Source organism: Oncorhynchus gorbuscha, linkage group LG03 (assembly GCF_021184085.1).
Source record: "Oncorhynchus gorbuscha isolate QuinsamMale2020 ecotype Even-year linkage group LG03, OgorEven_v1.0, whole genome shotgun sequence".
NCBI classification, from domain to species: Eukaryota; Metazoa; Chordata; class Actinopteri; order Salmoniformes; family Salmonidae; genus Oncorhynchus; species Oncorhynchus gorbuscha.
Window position 1 is genome coordinate 108,956,241 of NC_060175.1, and position 17,771 is coordinate 108,974,011.

Sequence of the window (17,771 nt, forward strand, 5' to 3'; positions counted from 1 at the left end):
GGATGAGCGATTTCCTGTTTGCTTATGGCCGTATACAGCTCATTGAGTGCGGTCTTAGTGCCAGCATCGGTTTGTGGTGGTATATAGACAACTACGAAAAATACAGATGAAAACTCTCGGTAAATATTGTGGTCTACAGCTTATCAAGAGATACTCAACCTCAGGTGAGCAAAAACTCAAGACTTCCTTAGATTTCATGCACCAGCTGTTGTTTACAAATATACACTGCTCAAAAAAATAAATGGAACACTAAAATAACACATCCTAGATCTGAATGAATGAAATATTCTTATTAAATACTTTTTTCTTTACATAATTGAATGTGCTGACAACAAAATCACACAAAAATTATCAATGCAAATCAAATTTATCAACCCATGGAAGTCACACTACAGGCTGATCCAACTTTGATATAATGTCCTTAAAACAAGTCAAAATGAGGCTCAGTGGTGTGTGGCCTCCACGTGCCTGTATGACCTCCCTACAACGCCTGGGCATGCTCCTGATGAGGTGGCGGATGGTCTCCTGAGGGATCTCCTCCCAGACCTGGACTAAAGCATCCGCCATCCACCAGCGCCGCAACGTGGCGCTGGTGGATGGAGTGAGACATGATGTCCCAGATGTGCTCAATTGGATTCAGGTCTGTGGAACGGGCGGGCCAGTCCATAGCATCAATGCCTTCCTCTTGCAGGAACTGCTGACACACTCCAGCCACATGAGGTCTAGCACTGTCTTGCATTAGGAGGAACCCAGGGCCAACCGCACCAGCATATGGTCTCACAAGGGGTCTGAGGATCTCATCTCGGTACCTAATTGCAGTCAGGCTACATCCGGCGAGCACATGGAGGGCTGTGCGGCCCCCCAAATGAATGCCACCCCACACCATGACTGACCCACCGCCATACCAGTCATGCTGTAGGATGGTGCAGGCAGCAGAACGTTCTCCATGGTGTCTCCAGACTCTGCGACGTCTGTCACGTGCTCAGTGGGAACCTGCTTTCATCTGTGAAGAGCACAGGGCGCCAGTGGTGAATTTGCCAATCTTGGTGTTCTCTGGCAAATGTCAAACGTCCTGCACGGTGTTGGGCTGTAGGCACAACCCCCACCTGTGGACTTCGGGCCCTCATACCATCCTCATGGAGTCTGTTTCTGACCGTTTGAGCAGACACATGCACATTTGTGGCATGGTGGAGGTCATTTTGCAGGGCTCTGGCAGTGCTCCCCTCCTGCTCCTCCTTGCACAAAGGTGGAGGTAGCGGTCCTGCTGCTGGGTTGTTGCCCTCCTACGGCCTCCTCCACGTCTCCTGATTTACTGGCCTGTCTTCTGGTAGTGCCTCCATGCTCTGGACACTACGCTGACAGACACAGCAAACCTTCTTGCCACAGCTCGCATTGATGTGCTATCCTGGATGAGCTGCACTACCTGAGCCACTTGTGTGGGTTGTAGACTCCGTCTCATGCTACCACTGGAGTGAAAGCACCGCCAGCATTCAAAAGTGACCAAAACATCAGCCAGGAAGCATAGGAACTGAGAAGTGGTCTGTGGTCACCACCTGCAGAACCACTCCTTTATTGGGGGTGTCTTGCTAATTGCCTATAATTTCCACCTGTTGACTATTCCATTTGCACAACATCATGTGAAATTTATTGTCAATCAGTGTTGCTTCCTAAGTGGACAGTTTGATTTCACAGAAGTGTGATTGACTTGGAGTTACATTGTGTTGTTTAAGTGTTCCCTTTATTTTTTTGAGCAGTGTACATAGACCGCCATCCCGTGTCTTACCAGAGGCCACTGCTCTATTCTGCCGAAAAAGCTTAACACCCGCCAGCTGACATAAGATATTACAGTTTTTAATGTCCCGTTGGTAGTGATCGTAGTTTGTCTATTTATTATCGATTGATTGTACATTGGCTAATAGGACCGATGGTAAAGGTAGATTACGGATCCTTACAAGGCACCAGGACCTTCGTCCCCGTCTTTCTGCTGCGAATGATTGGGATGAAGGCCTTGTCGGGTGTCTGAAGTAAATCATTCCCTTCCTTCTAAGACTCGTTGAAGAAAGAGTATTCCTCCGGTATGGGGTGAGTAATCGCTGTCCTGATATTTAGAAGCTCTTTTCGGTCATAAGACACAGTGGCAGAAACATTATGTACAAAATAAGTTACAAATAACGTGTAAAAACATACACAATAGCACAATTGGTTACTTGATCATAAAACTTCAGCCATCTCCTTTGGCGCCATTAGGTCAACTAGGTCTTTCTTTGCAGCATTTCAATGGACAATATTAAAGAAAAAACACCAGTCTCAATGTCAACAATGAAGAGGCGACTCCAGATTGCTGACCTTCTAGACAGCACAGAACAGAGCAAACTAGCTCTGCTAAAAAAAAGCAATATCTCATACTGGCCCAAATAATATTAAATATTAAGATGGGAAAAATAACACAGACACTGGACAGAAGAACTCAAATCAAATCAAATCTTATTTGTCACATACACATGGTTAGCAGATGTTAATGCGAGTGTAGCGAAATGCTTGTCCTTCTAGTTCCGACAATGCAGTAATAACCAACAAGTAATCTAACTAACAATTCCAAAACTACTGTCTTATACACAGTGTAAGGGGATAAAGAATATGTACATAAGGATATATGAATGAGTGAACGTACAGAGCAGCATACAGTAGATGGTATCGAGTACAGTATATACATATGAGATGAGTATGTAGACAAAGTGGCATAGTTAAAGTGGCTAGTGATACATGTATTACATAAGGATGCAGTCGATGATATAGAGTACAGTATATAAGTATGCATATGAGATTAATAATGTAGGGTAAGTACCATTATATAAGGTAGCATTGTTTAAAGTGGCTAGTGATATATTTACATAATTTCCCATCAATTCCCATTATTAAAGTGGCTGGAGTTGAGTCAGAGTCAGTGTCAGTGTCAGTGTGTTGGCAGCAGCCACTCAATTTTATTTTATTTATTTTTTATTTCACCTTTATTTCACCAGGTAGGCTAGTTGAGAACAAGTTCTCATTTGCAACTGCGACCTGGCCAAGATAAAAGCATAGCAGTGTGAACAGACAACACAGAGTTACACATGGAATAAACAATTAACAAGTCAATAACACAGTAGAAAAAAAAATGGGCAGTCTATATACAATGTGTGCAAAAGGCATGAGGAGGTAGGCGAATAATACAGTATTGCAGATTAACACTGGAGTGATAAATGATCAGGTCATGTACAGGTAGAGATATTGGTGTGCAAAAGAGCAGAAAAATAAATAAATAAAAACAGTATAAAAAACAGTATGGGAATGAGGTAGGTGAAAATGGGTGGGCTATTTTCCTATAGACTATGTACAGCTGCAGCGATCGGTTAGCTGCTCGGATAGCTGATGTTTGAAGTTGGTGAGGGAGATAAAAGTCTCCAACTTCAGCGATTTTTGCAATTCGTTCCAGTCACAGGCAGCAGAGTACTGGAACGAAAGGCGGCCAAATGATGTGTTGGCTTTAGGGATGATCAGTGAGATACACCTGCTGGAGCGCGTGCTACGGATGGGTGTTGCCATCGTGACCAGTGAACTGAGATAAGGCGGAGCTTTACCTAGCATGGACTTGTAGATGACCTGGAGCCAGTGGGTCTGGCGACGAATATGTAGTGAGGGCCAGCCGACTAGAGCATACAAGTCGCAGTGGTGGGTGGTATAAGGTGCTTTAGTGACAAAACGGATGGCACTGTGATAGACTGCATCCAGTTTGCTGAGTAGAGTGTTGGAAGCCATTTTGTAGATGACATCGCCGAAGTCGAGGATCGGTAGGATAGTCAGTTTAACTAGGGTAAGCTTGGCAGCGTGAGTGAAGGAGGCTTTGTTGCGGAATAGAAAGCCGACTCTTGATTTGATTTTCGATTGGAGATGTTTGATGTGGGTCTGGAAGGAGAGTTTGCAGTCTAGCCAGACACCTAGGTACTTATAGATGTCCACATATTCAAGGTCGGAACCATCCAGGGTGGTGATGCTAGTCGGACATGCGGGTGCAGGCAGCGATCAGTTGAAAAGCATGCATTTGGTTTTACTCGCATTTAAGAGCAGTTGGAGGCCACGGAAGGAGTGCTGTATGGCATTGAAGCAATGTTAGTGGTGGCTGTTTAACAGTCTGATGGCCTTGAGATAGAAGCTGTTTTTCAGTCGCTCGGTCCCAGCTTTGATGCACCTGTACTGACCTCGCCTTCTGGATGATAGCGGGGTGAACAGGCAGTGGCTCGGGTGGTTGATGTCCTTGATGATCTTTATGGCCTTCCTGTAACATCGGGTGGTGTAGGTGTCCTGGAGGGCAGGTAGTTTGCCCCCAGTGATGCGTTGTGCAGACCTCACTACCCTCTGGAGACCCTTACGGTTGAGGGCGGAGCAGTTGCCGTACCAGGTGGTGATACAGCCCGCCAGGATGCTCTCGATTGTGCATCTGTAGAAGTTTGTGAGTGCTTTTGGTGACAAGCCAAATTTCTTCAGCCTCCTGAGGTTGAAGAGGCACTGCTGCGCCTTCTACACGATGCTGTCTGTGTGAGTGGACCAATTCAGTTTGTCTGTGATGTGTAGGCCGAGGAACTTAAAACTTGCTACCCTCTCCACTACTGTTCCATCGATGTGGATAGTGGGGTGTTCCCTCTGCTGTTTCCTGAAGTCCACAATCATCTCCTTAGTTTTGTTGACGTTGAGTGTGAGGTTATTTTCCTGACACCACACTCCGAGGGCCCTCACCTCCTCCCTGTAGGCCGTCTCGTCGTTGTTGGTAATTAAGCCTACCACTGTTGTGTCGTCCGCAAACTTGATGATTGAGTTGGAGGCGTGCGTGGCCACACAGTCGTGGGTGAACAGGGAGTACAGGAGAGGGCTCAGAACGTACCCTTGTGGGGCCCCAGTGTTGAGGATCAGCGGGGAGGAGATGTTGTTGCCTAACCTCACCACCTGGGGGGCGGCCCGTCAGGAAGTCCAGTACAGGGCGGGGTCGAGACCCAGGGTCTCGAGCTTGATGACGAGCTTGGAGGGTACTATGGTGTTGAATACCGAGCTGTAGTCGATGAACAGCATTCTCACATAGGTATTCCTCTTGTCCAGATGGGTTAGGGCAGTATGCAGTGTGGTTGAGATTGCATCGTCTGTGGACCTATTTGGGCGGTAAGCAAATTGGAGTGGGTCTACGGTGTCAGGTAGGGTGGAGGTGATATGGTCCTTGACTAGTCTCTCAAAGCACTTCATGATGACGGAAGTGAGTGCTACGGGGCGGGAGTCGTTTAGCTCAGTTACCTTAGCTTTCTTGGGAACAGGAACAATGGTGGCCCTCTTGAAGCATGTGGGAACAGCAGACTGGTATAGGGATTGATTGAATATGTCCGTAAACACACCGGCCAGCTGGTCTGCGCATGCTCTGAGGGCGCGGCTGGGGATGCCGTCTGGGCCTGCAGCCTTGGGAGGGTTAACCTGTTAAGCCAAGCCCTGTTTACTGCCCCTTCTGGAGGAATTGGGTACCCATATAAAACAGGATAAATTTTTGTCAAAAGTTGCTAATATATGCATATACAAAATATTATCGAATAGAAAACACTCTAAAGCTTCTAAAACCGTTTAAATTTTGTCTCTATGTAAAGCAGAAGTCTCAGGGCATGCATTCTCCCAAAGTCTCTCTTGTCATGGAAAAAGTTGGCCCAACTTTGACGTCATCGTATACGCCTTCCCAAACAACTACCGCTCTGGGAACAGTCTGTACGTGTTCAGCGCGAAGCCTGCTTTCAATGGGGCTTCTCATTGTGAGAATCGTACGCTCACGAGAAGTTGAGCGTGCCGAAAGGTCTCGGTCACGCCAAAAAAGTGTACGTTTATGCGCGCTCTGCTCCCGCTCTCTCTCTTTTCTTCAGGATCAATTAAAAGACGTGTGTGTTTCGCTTCGTCCTCACAATTGCTGTACACTTTTATAACATGTTAAAGCTTAATTATGAACATAGTTTGACAAGTTTACTCGACATATAATATATATTTTCAATGTTTTGGTGCGCATCCACTTGAATTTTGCCTACATTTCGACCGAAATGTGGCTATTTTGAGAACCGAAAGACGCAGACTTGAAAACTAAACTGTTTTGGTAAGTATAATCCCTTCCAGGTCTTTTGATGGAAGAACAGCAAAGGTAAGGGAATATTTACGTGTTAATTTGGGGTTTCTGTCAACTCCAAGATAGAGGAGGCATAATGATACATTTGGAGCGCTGACTCCTAGTATAGCCTAGTGAACTCAACCTGTAACGTTAAAAATAAATGTAACACAGCGATTGCATTTAGAAGAAGTGTATCTTCCTATACACATGTAAAACATGCATATTTAGTCAAAGTTTATGATGTGTATTCCTTGTTAGCTGACGTTATCTGCCGGAGCTATTTCATTTCTCCTGACATTTTAGTAGCATTTTTTGAACGATGCGTCATTGTAAACAGAGATTTATGGATATATATTGCAGATTATTGAAAAAAAGGAATGTACTGTGTAACATGTTATATTACTGTCATCTGATGAAGATTTCAAAAGGTTAGTGAAATGATTTTTTTTTTAATCCTGCGTTTGTTGATTGCATATTTTTTCCTACTTGGCTATACATTTACATTACATTTAAGTCATTTAGCAGACGCGCTTATCCAGAGCGACTTGCTAATGAGCTATGTCTGCGGTGGTGGTTTGACATAAATATGTGCTATGTTTTTGCCGTAAAACATTTTAGAAATCTGACTTGTTGCCTGGATTCACAACTAGTGTAGCTTTAATTCAATACCCTGCATGTGTATTTTAATGAACGTTTGAGTTTTAACTAATACTATTAGCATTTAGCGTAGCGCATTTGCATTTCCAGAGCTCTAGATGGGACGCCTGCGTGCCAGGTAGGAGCAAGAGGTTAACACGTTTAAATGTCACCTCGGCTGCAGTGAAGGAGAGACCGCATGTTTTCGTTGCAGGCCGTGTCAGTGGCACTGTACTGTCCTCAAAGCGGGCAAAAAAGTTATTTAGTCTGCCTGGGAGCAAGACATCCTGGTCCGTGACAGAGGCTGGATTTTTTCTTGTAGTCCGTGATTGACTGTAGACCCTGCCACATGCCTCTTGTGTCTGAGCCGTTGAATTGAGATTCTACTTTGTCTCTGTACTGACGCTTAGCTTGTTTGATAGCCTTGCGGAGGGAATAGCTGTACTCTGTCATGTTACCAGACACCTTGCCCTGATTAAAAGCAGTGGTTCGCGCTTTCAGTTTCACGCGAATGCTGCCATCAATCCACGGTTTCTGGTTTGGGAATGTTTTAATCGTTGCTATGGGAACGACATCTTCAACGCACGTTCTAATGAACTCGCACACCGAATCAGCGTATTCGTCAATATTGTTATCTGACGCAATACAAAACATATTCCAGTCCACGTGATGGAAGCAGTCTTGGAGTGTGGAGTCAGCTTGGTCGGACCAGCGTTGGACAGACCTCAGCGTGGGAGCCTCTTGTTTTAGTTTCTGTCTGTAGGCAGGGATCAACAAAATGGAGTTGTGCTCAGCTTTTCCGAAAGGGGGGCGGGGCAGGGCCTTATATGCGTCGCGGAAGTTAGAGTAACAATGATCCAAGGTTTTTCCACCCCTGGTTGCGCAATCGATATGCTGATAAAAATTAGGGAGTCTTGTTTTCAAATTAGCCTTGTTAAAATCCCCAGCTACAATGAATGCAGCCTCCGGATAAATGGTTTCCAGTTTGCAAAAAGTTAAATAAAGTTTGTTCAGAGCCATCGATGTGTCTGCTTGGGGGGGGATATATACGGCTGTGATTATAATCGAAGAGAATTCTCTTGGTAGATAATGCGGTCTACATTTGATTGTGAGGAATTCTAAATCAGGTGAACAGAAGGATTTGAGTTCCTGTATGTTTCTTTCATCACACCATGTCTCGTTAGCCATAAGGCATACGGCCCCGCCCCTCTTCTTACCAGAAAGATGTTTGTTTCTGTCGGCGCGATGCGTGGAGAAACCCATTGGCTGCACCGCCTCGGATAGCGTCTCTCCAGTGAGCCATGTTTCCGTGAAGCAAAGAACGTTACAGTCTCTGATGTCCCTCTGGAATGCTACCCTTGCTCAGATTTCATCAACCTTGTTGTCAAGAGACTGGACATTGGCAAGAAGAATACTAGGGAGTGGTGCACAGTGTGCCCATCTCCGGAGTCTGATCAGAAGACCGCCACGTTTCCCTCTTTTTCGGAGTTGTTTTTTTGGGTCGCTGCATGGGATCCATTCCGTTGTCCTGTTTGAAAGGCAGAACACAGGATCCGCATCGCAAAAAACATATTCTTGGTCGTACTGATGGTGAGTTGACGCTGATCTTATATTCAGTAGTTATTCTCGACTGTATGTAATGAAACCTAAGATGACCTGGGGTACTAATGTAAGAAGTAACACGTAAAAAAAACAAAAAACTGCATAGTTTCCTAGGAACGCGAAGCGAGGCTGCCATCTCTGTCGGCGCCGGAAAACAACTCTGCCTAGAAGGCCAGTATCCCAGAGTCGCCGCTTCACTGTTGACGTTGAGACTGGTGTTTTGCGGGTACTATTTCATGAAGCTGCCAGTTGAAGACTTGTGAGGCGTCTGTCCTCTTGCTTAGTTGTGCACCGGGGCTTCCCACTTCTCTTTCTATTCTGGTTAGAGCCAGTTTGCGCTGTTCTGTGAAGGGAGTACTACACAGCATTGTACGAGATCTTCAGTTTTGGCAATTTCTCACAAGGAATTGCCTTCATTTCTCAGTACAAGAATAGATTGATGAGTTTCAGAAGAAAATGCTTTGTTTCTGGTCTGATGCTCCAGATACTCAACTAGTTTAAAGAAGGTTTTATTGCTTTATTGCCAGTTTTATTGCTTCTTTAACTTATCTGGTAACAGCCCAGGGACTGGTTGAAAATATCAGTGAAGACATTTGCCAGTTGGTCAGCGCATCCTGGTACTCCATATGGCCCTGCAGCCTTGTTCCTTGCGGAACATCTCTCCAACAGCCAATGAAATTGCAGGGCGCCAAATACAAATCAACAGAAATCTCCTAAATCAAATTTCTCAAACATACACCATTTTAAAGACACAATTATCGGTAATCCAGCCACAGTGTCTGATTTCAAAAATGCTTTACAGCGAAAGCTCCATAAACTATTATGTTAGGTCACCACCAAGTCACAGAAAAACACAGCAGTTTTCCAACCAAAGAGAGGTGTCACAAAAAGCACAAATAGAAATAACATTAATCACTAACCTTTGATGATCTTCATCAGATGACACTCATAAGACTTCATGTTACACAATATATGTATGTTTTGTTCAATAAAGTGCATATTTATATCCAAAAATCTCATTTTACATCGGTGTGTTATGTTCAGTTGTCCCAAAACATGCAGTGATTTTGCAGAGGTCCACATCAATTCACAGAAATACTCATTAAAAATGTTGATGAAAATTCAAGTGTTATGCATGGAACTTTAGATAAACTTCTCCTTAATGCAACCGCTATGTCAGATTTTAAAAAATCTTACGGAAAATGCATACCATGCAAATATCTGAGTACGGAGCTAAGAGCCCAAACAAGCCAAAATAAATATCCGCCATGTTGCGCAGTCAACATTAGTCAGAAATAGAATTATAAATATTCACTTACCTTTGATGATCTTCATCAGAATGCACTCCCAGAAATCCGCGTCCCACAATACATTTTTGATTTGTTCGATAAAGTTCATCATTTATGTCCATATACCTCCTTTTGTTAGGGCGTTTGGTAAACAAATCCAAACGCGCGTGCAACTTCCAGCGGAAAGGTCGGACAAAAATTCCAAAAAGTTATATTACTGGTCGTAGAAACATATCAAACTATGTATAGAATCAATCTTTAGGATGTTATCATAAATGTTGAATAATGTTCCAACCGGAGAATTCCATTGTATGTAGAAAAGCAATGGAACGAGAGTTACCTCTTATGTGAATGTGTGTGACTGAGCTTGAGGCTGCTGGCAGACCTCTGACTCATTCCCCTCTCATTCAGCCCCCCTTCATAGTAGAAGCATCAAACAACGTTCTAAAGATGGTTGACATCCAGTGGAAGCCTTAGGAAGTGCAACATAACCAATATACCCACTGTGTATTCAATAGGGGCTGAGTTCAAAAACTACTAACCTCAGATTTCCCACTTCCTGTTTGGATTTTTTCTCAGGTTTTTGCCTGCCATATGAGTTCTGTTATACTCACAGACATCATTCAAACAGTTTTAGGAACTTCAGAGTGTTTACTATCCAATACTAATAATAATATGCATATATTAGCAACTGAGACTGAGGAGCTGAGGAGCAGGCCGTTTACTCTGGGCACCTTTCATCCAAGCTACTCAATACTGCCCCTGCAGCCATAAGAAGTTAATAACCTGAACCAGACTACAGGCACTGGTTATAGTGAGAAGTTTCCTGTTGAGTGGACAGACAATAAAAACCTGTCAATATTCAGGTCCCCAAGAAAGTAGACCTCTCTGTTTACACCACACACACACTATCAAGAATTTTACACATATTATTTAGAAACTGACTGTCAGCACTTGGTGACTGTCAGCACTTTAGATGAGGCAGGTGAACCTGCAACTACAACACTTCAATAACACTTGACATGAGACCTTCTCTAAGCATTACAGGGATATAGCTCTGAATATATATATTGAATATATATATTGTGGTATCCCAGGTCTAACTCGGGGGATAGTAATAGAGGGGAGGTACGTGAGGCGATGTTGGCTGCCTCTGCTGGGAATACGGGAGCCTGGGGACCCCGACATAGACAGCTCTAAGTGGAGGTAATGAGAATAAAGTGCCAACCAGCTGTGGAGGCCAAATAAAAGGAGCACGGTGGCACAACGCAAGAGAGAATGGGGAGAGACCGACACCAGGCGAAAGGAGAGAAGAATGGGGAGAGACCGACACCAGGCGAAAGGAGAGAAGAATGGGGAGAGACCGACACCAGGCGAAAGGAGAGAAGAATGGGGAGAGACCGACACCAGGCGAAAGGAGAGAAGAATGGGGAGAGACCGACACCAGGCGAAAGGAGAGAAGAATGGGGAGAGACCGACACCAGGCGAAAGGAGAGAAGAATGGGGAGAGACCGACACCAGGCGAAAGGAGAGAAGAATGGGGAGAGACCGACACCAGGCGAAAGGAGCGAAGAATGGGGAGAGACCGACACCAGGCGAAAGGAGAGAAGAATGGGGAGAGACCGACACCAGGCGAAAGGAGAGAAGAATGGGGAGAGACCGACACCAAGCGAAAGGAGAGAAGAATGGGGAGAGACCGACACCAGGCGAAAGGAGAGAAGAATGGGGAGAGACCGACAACAGGCGAAAGGAGAGAAGAATGGGGAGAGACCGACACCAAGCGAAAGGAGAGAAGAATGGGGAGAGACCGACACCAAGCGAAAGGAGAGAAGAATGGGGAGAGACCGACACCAGGCGAAAGGAGAGAAGAATGGGGAGAGACCGACACCAGGCGAAAGGAGAGAAGAATGGGGAGAGACCGACACCAGGCGAAAGGAGAGAAGAATGGGGAGAGACCGACACCAGGCGAAAGGAGAGAAGAATGGGGAGAGACCGACACCAGGCGAAAGGAGAGAAGAATGGGGAGAGACCGACACCAAGCGAAAGGAGAGAAGAATGGGGAGAGACCGACACCAGGCGAAAGGAGAGAAATATGGAGATCCGGGTTGGAGCGAGCGGTCGCATCCGCACTTCGCTCCGCAGGTAGTATAACTTTTTCATTACATTTAATTACATTTCATTATAGTACAATGGTTTGATTTGTCTAATCTTAGCAATTTCTTCTTAGCTAGCTACATAGCCGTCTTTGTATCAAAGATAATTGCGTAATTATCATATTTCGTCGTCCTAACGTAGTCTTCACTGCTATTTGCCCAGCAGCTAGCCAGCTAGCAAACGTCCACCGAATAGCAGCACTGTAGAAACTATTACACTCAACTGAACGACTTGATTAGTGTAGTGTTAGCTAGCTACATAGTTGTCTTTGCTGTCTTCGTATTCAAGATAATTGTGTAGTTTAGAGTGTGTAGTCTTAGAGTGATTATCTTAATTTACCGAGGTTAGCTAGCCAGCTATTTGTCGTCCTTAACGTAGGAGACACTGCTAGCTAGCCAACAGCTAGCCAACGTCTTCCGAATAGAACTCAACAACCCGGTCGCATTCCGCTTCGCTCCACAGGTAGTATCACATTTGCCAGCTATTGTCGTTCTTTTAACGTAACGTAACGTAATCAACACTGCTAGCTAGCCAGCTAGCCCCCGAATAGCAGCACTGTAGAAACTATTACACTCAACGGAACGACTTGATTAGTGTAGTGTCAACAACGCAGCCACTGCCAGCTAGCCTACAAAGTCAACAACACAGCCACTGCCAGCTAGCCTACTTCAGCAGTACTGTATCATTTTAATCATTTTAGTCAATAAGATTCTTGCTACGTAAGCTTAACTTTCTGAACATTCGAGACGTGTAGTCCACTTGTCATTCCAATCTCCTTTGCATTAGCGTAGCCTCTTCTGTAGCCTGTCAACTATGTGTCTGTCTATCCCTGTTCTCTCCTCTCTGCACAGACCATACAAACGCTCCACACCGCGTGGCCGTGGCCACCCTAATCTGGTGGTCACAGCGCGCACGACCCACGTGGAGTTCCAGGTCTCCGGTAGCCTCTGGAACTGCCGATCTGCGGCCAACAAGGCAGAGTTCATCTCAGCCTATGCCTCCCTCCAGTCCCTCGACTTCTTGGCACTGACGGAAACATGGATCACCACAGATAACACTGCCACTCCTACTGCTCTCTCTTCATCCTCCCACGTGTTCTCGCACACCCCGAGAGCTTCTGGTCAGCGGGGTGGTGGCACCGGGATCCTCATCTCTCCCAAGTGGTCATTCTCTCTTTCTCCCCTTACCCATCTGTCTATCGCCTCCTTTGAATTCCATGCTGTCACAGTTACCAGCCCTTTCAAGCTTAACATCCTTATCATTTATCGCCCTCCAGGTTCCCTCGGAGAGTTCATCAATGAGCTTGATGCCTTGATAAGCTCCTTTCCTGAGGACGGCTCACCTCTCACAGTTCTGGGCGACTTTAACCTCCCCACGTCTACCTTTGACTCTTTCCTCTCTGCCTCCTTCTTTCCACTCCTCTCCTCTTTTGACCTCACCCTCTCACCTTCCCCCACTACTCACAAGGCAGGCAATACGCTCGACCTCATCTTTACTAGATGCTGTTCTTCCACTAACCTCATTGCAACTCCCCTCCAAGTCTCCGACCACTACCTTGTATCCTTTTCCCTCTCGCTCTCATCCAACACTTCCCACAATGCCCCTACTCGGATGGTATCGCGCCGTCCCAACCTTCGCTCTCTCTCCCCCGCTACTCTCTCCTCTTCCATCCTATCATCTCTTCCCTCTGCTCAAACCTTCTCCAACCTATCTCCTGATTCTGCCTCCTCAACCCTCCTCTCCTCCCTTTCTGCATCCTTTGACTCTCTATGCCCCCTATCCTCCAGGCCGGCTCGGTCCTCCCCTCCCGCTCCGTGGCTCGACGACTCATTGCGAGCTCACAGAACAGGGCTCCGGGCAGCCGAGCGGAAATGGAGGAAAACTCGCCTCTCTGCGGACCTGGCATCCTTTCACTCCCTCCTCTCTACATTTTCCTCTTCTGTCTCTGCTGCTAAAGCCACTTTCTACCACTCTAAATTCCAAGCTTCTGCCTATAACCCTAGGAAGCTCTTTGCCACCTTCTCCTCCCTCCTGAATCCTCCTCCCCCCCCCTCCTCCCTCACCTCTCTGCTCACACTGCCCTACCCTGTGCTCTGACCTCTTTCTCCCCTCTCTCTCCAGATGAAATCTTGCGTCTTGTGACGGCCGGCCGCCCAACAACCTGCCCGCTTGACCCTATCCCCTCCTCTCTTCTCCAGACCATTTCCGGAGACCTTCTCCCTTACCTCACCTCGCTCATCAACTCATCCCTGACCGCTGGCTACGTCCCTTCCGTCTTCAAGAGAGCGAGAGTTGCTCCCCTTCTGAAAAAACCTACACTCGATCCCTCCGATGTCAACAACTGCAGACCAGTATCCCTTCTTTCTTTTCTCTCCAAAACTCTTGAACGTGCCGTCCTTGGCCAGCTCTCCCGCTATCTCTCTCAGAATGACCTTCTTGATCCAAATCAGTCAGGTTTCAAGACTAGTCATTCAACTGAGACTGCTCTTCTCTGTATCACGGAGGCGCTCCGCACCGCTAAAGCTAACTCTCTCTCCTCTGCTATCATCCTTCTAGACCTATCGGCTTCCTTCGATACTGTGAACCATCAGATCCTCCTCTCCACCCTCTCTGAGTTGGGCATCTCCGGCGCGGCCCACGCTTGGATTGCGTCCTACCTGACAGGTCGCTCCTACCAGGTGGCGTGGCGAGAATCTGTCTCCTCACCACACGCTCTCACCACTGGTGTCCCCCAGGGCTCTGGTCTAGGCCCTCTCCTATTCTCGCTATACACCAAGTCACTTGGCTCTGTCATAACCTCACATGGTCTCTCCTATCATTGCTATGCAGATGACACACAATTAATCTTCTCCTTTCCCCCTTCTGATGACCAGGTGGCGAATCGCATCTCTGCATGTCTGGCAGACATATCAGTGTGGATGACGGATCACCACCTCAAGCTGAACCTCGGCAAGACGGAGCTGCTCTTCCTCCCGGGGAAGGACTGCCCGTTCCATGATCTCGCCATCACGGTTGACAACTCCATTGTGTCCTCCTCCCAGAGCGCTAAGAACCTTGGCGTGATCCTGGACAACACCCTGTCGTTCTCAACTAACATCAAGGCGGTGGCCCGTTCCTGTAGGTTCATGCTCTACAACATCCGCAGAGTACGACCCTGCCTCACACAGGAAGCGGCGCAGGTCCTAATCCAGGCACCTGTCATCTCCCGTCTGGATTACTGCAACTCGCTGTTGGCTGGGCTCCCTGCCTGTGCCATTAAACCCCTACAACTCATCCAGAACGCCGCAGCCCGTCTGGTGTTCAACCTTCCCATGTTCTCTCACGTCACCCCGCTCCTCCGCTCTCTCCACTGGCTTCCAGTTGAAGCTCGCATCCGCTACAAGACCATGGTGCTTGCCTACGGAGCTGTGAGGGGAACGGCACCTCAGTACCTCCAGGCTCTGATCAGGCCCTACACCCAAACAAGGGCACTGCGTTCATCCACCTCTGGCCTGCTCGCCTCCCTACCACTGAGGAAGTACAGTTCCCGCTCAGCCCAGTCAAAACTGTTCGCTGCTCTGGCCCCCCAATGGTGGAACAAACTCCCTCACGACGCCAGGACAGCGGAGTCAATCACCACCTTCCGGAGACACCTGAAACCCCACCTCTTTAAGGAATACCTAGGATAGGATAAAGTAATCCTTCACACCCCCCCCCCTTTGAGATTTAGATGCACTATTGTAAAGTGACTGTTCCACTGGATGTCATAAGGTGAATGCACCAATTTGTAAGTTGCTCTGGATAAGAGCGTCTGCTAAATGACTTAAATGTAAATGTAAATGAGAGAAGAATGGGGAGAGACCGACACCGGGTGAAAGGAGAGAAGAATGGGGAGAGACCGACACCGGGCGAAAGGAGAGAAGAATGGGGAGAGACAGACACCAGGCGAAAGGAGAGAAGAATGGGGAGAGGCCGACACCGGGCGAAAGGAGAGAAGAAGCAACGAGCCAAACCTCACTGATTTTCTTTGTTATGTTTATTTTCTGTCTTAGTTGTCACAAATCCAACTGAAGGTGGCTCCCCTTCCCGTTCGGGTGGCGCTAGGCGGTCGTCGTCGCCGGCCTACTAGCTGCCACTGAAGGTGGCTCCCCTTCCCGTTCGGGTGGCGCTAGGCGGTCGTCGTCGCCGGCCTACTAGCTGCCACTGATTATTTTCTCCCTCTCCTTATGTGTTTATTGATTACACCTGTTTTGAGTTGGTTGTATTAGTTGGGCTTATTAGTCAGCCGGCCCGCCCGTTTCTTTGTGCGGGATTAATCATTGTAACCCTGGTGTTTGCATTGGATGTTTGCATTAGATGTGTTCGTGTATTTAGTGCTAGACTGTTTTCATTCCCTGTGTCTGGGACATTTGGTTTGAGCACCCAAAAGTGGGGTGGCCGTGGTTCACCGTGTGTCCATTAAAGGAGCACTTTATTGAACTCTCTGCTTTCCTGCGCCTGATTTCACTCTCACGACACCCAGTACCTTACATTGGTAAAGTTGTTTTTGTGGACTAAAAACTCCCTGTCTCTGTGTCAATTTCTGCACGCTCAACCCAACACCCCACGGTTTACCACAATATATATAAATATATATAAATATAGCAACACACATAAGCACTCCAGTCTATACTATAGATGCTGTATCCTTGTATTGCTACTGTTGTATAGTCTCAGAAATGGCTAATATATGGGTGTAATCTGATGTAAGCAAATTATTGATTTCATGAACCTTATTTCTAAGGCTACATGTATTAATATGGGCAATTGTCAGCCCTTTCCTGGGTAGCTGATCAGAGATAGACATAATAGGGAAAAGAGCAAACAAAGCAAGATAAAAGATCATGTCCATTAATCTATTAATCAGGCTTTTGGGAGGGTGGACGGACAATGCGCCTGTCATAGTGGATGTAAGCATTGTCCCCACGCGCTCTGGCAGCTTTCATGGCTGGGATAAGTTCTTTCCTCTTCTGGGGCACAGTTTCAGGATAGTCCTCGTTGAGGAAGATTTATGTTCCTCTCAAGGTCTTGGCTCTTTCCAGAACAGCTACCTTGTCCTTGAACCTCAGGAACTTGATCACTATTGGCCTGGGCCTGTCACCTGGGCCTGTCACCTGGGCCTGTCACCTGGGCCTGTCACCTGGGCCTGTCACCTGGGCCTGTCACCTGGGCCTGTCACCTGGGTCTGTCACCTGGGCCTGTCACCTGGGCCTGTCACCTGGGCCTGTCACCTGGGCCTGTCACCTGGGCCTGTCACCTGGGCCAGTAATGGGTTTTCCAGTCCTGTGGGCATGTTCCACTTCAGTCTTACTGTGGTCAGATATCATTTCCCTTACTTTGTCCTCAGACTCCATTCAGGTCTCATGAGGATATTCTGCAATTCCGCTGTTCCACCTTGATTGTCCCTTGAGATAATCTGATTTCTCTGTCATTCTCATCATATATTCACATACAGAACGGATGTCCTATCTCACTGACTTACAGATTGCTGTCATCTTGCCGTTTTCCTGTTTAAACTCATTGAGCTGACCCTGGGAGAACTGCAAACTGTTCTTCAGGTCCTGGACCTCTCTGGTCAGGTCATCCATTATTTTATTAGTTGAGTCCACCAGTAGTTGGACAAAAAACTTGAAGCTATTTTCTTGTTGTTGTAACAACTTCTTGTTCAACTCTTTTTGTTTGTTAAAAAAATCCTTCACCTGTGATAGTGAGAAACCCATGGCCTTACATTTGACAGAGACAATCGGGCAATGGTAAATGTCATGGGCATGGGTAGGGCTCGGGCTTATCTAATGTGTGTGTGTGTTACCTCCTCTGTAAAGGCATGCTTTCCTCCTCTTTCTTCCTCAGCATCTGTGGACAGAGAGTGCATGTGTGTGTCAGTGAGGACAGAGTGAGTGTGTGTCAGTGAG

The 17,771-nt window shown here is 46.8% G+C and overlaps 1 protein-coding gene across 1 annotated transcript in view; it reads right to left on the reverse strand.

Moving 5' to 3' along the window:
• The window catches only part of lad1 (ladinin), a 126,738-nt gene that overhangs the window by 84,414 nt on the left and 24,553 nt on the right, over positions 1 to 17,771 (reverse strand). Inside the window, exon 7 of the mRNA XM_046344851.1 lies at positions 17,669 to 17,712. Coding sequence (XP_046200807.1) covers positions 17,669 to 17,712 — 44 coding nt within the window. The remainder of the gene's footprint in view (positions 1 to 17,668; positions 17,713 to 17,771) is intronic.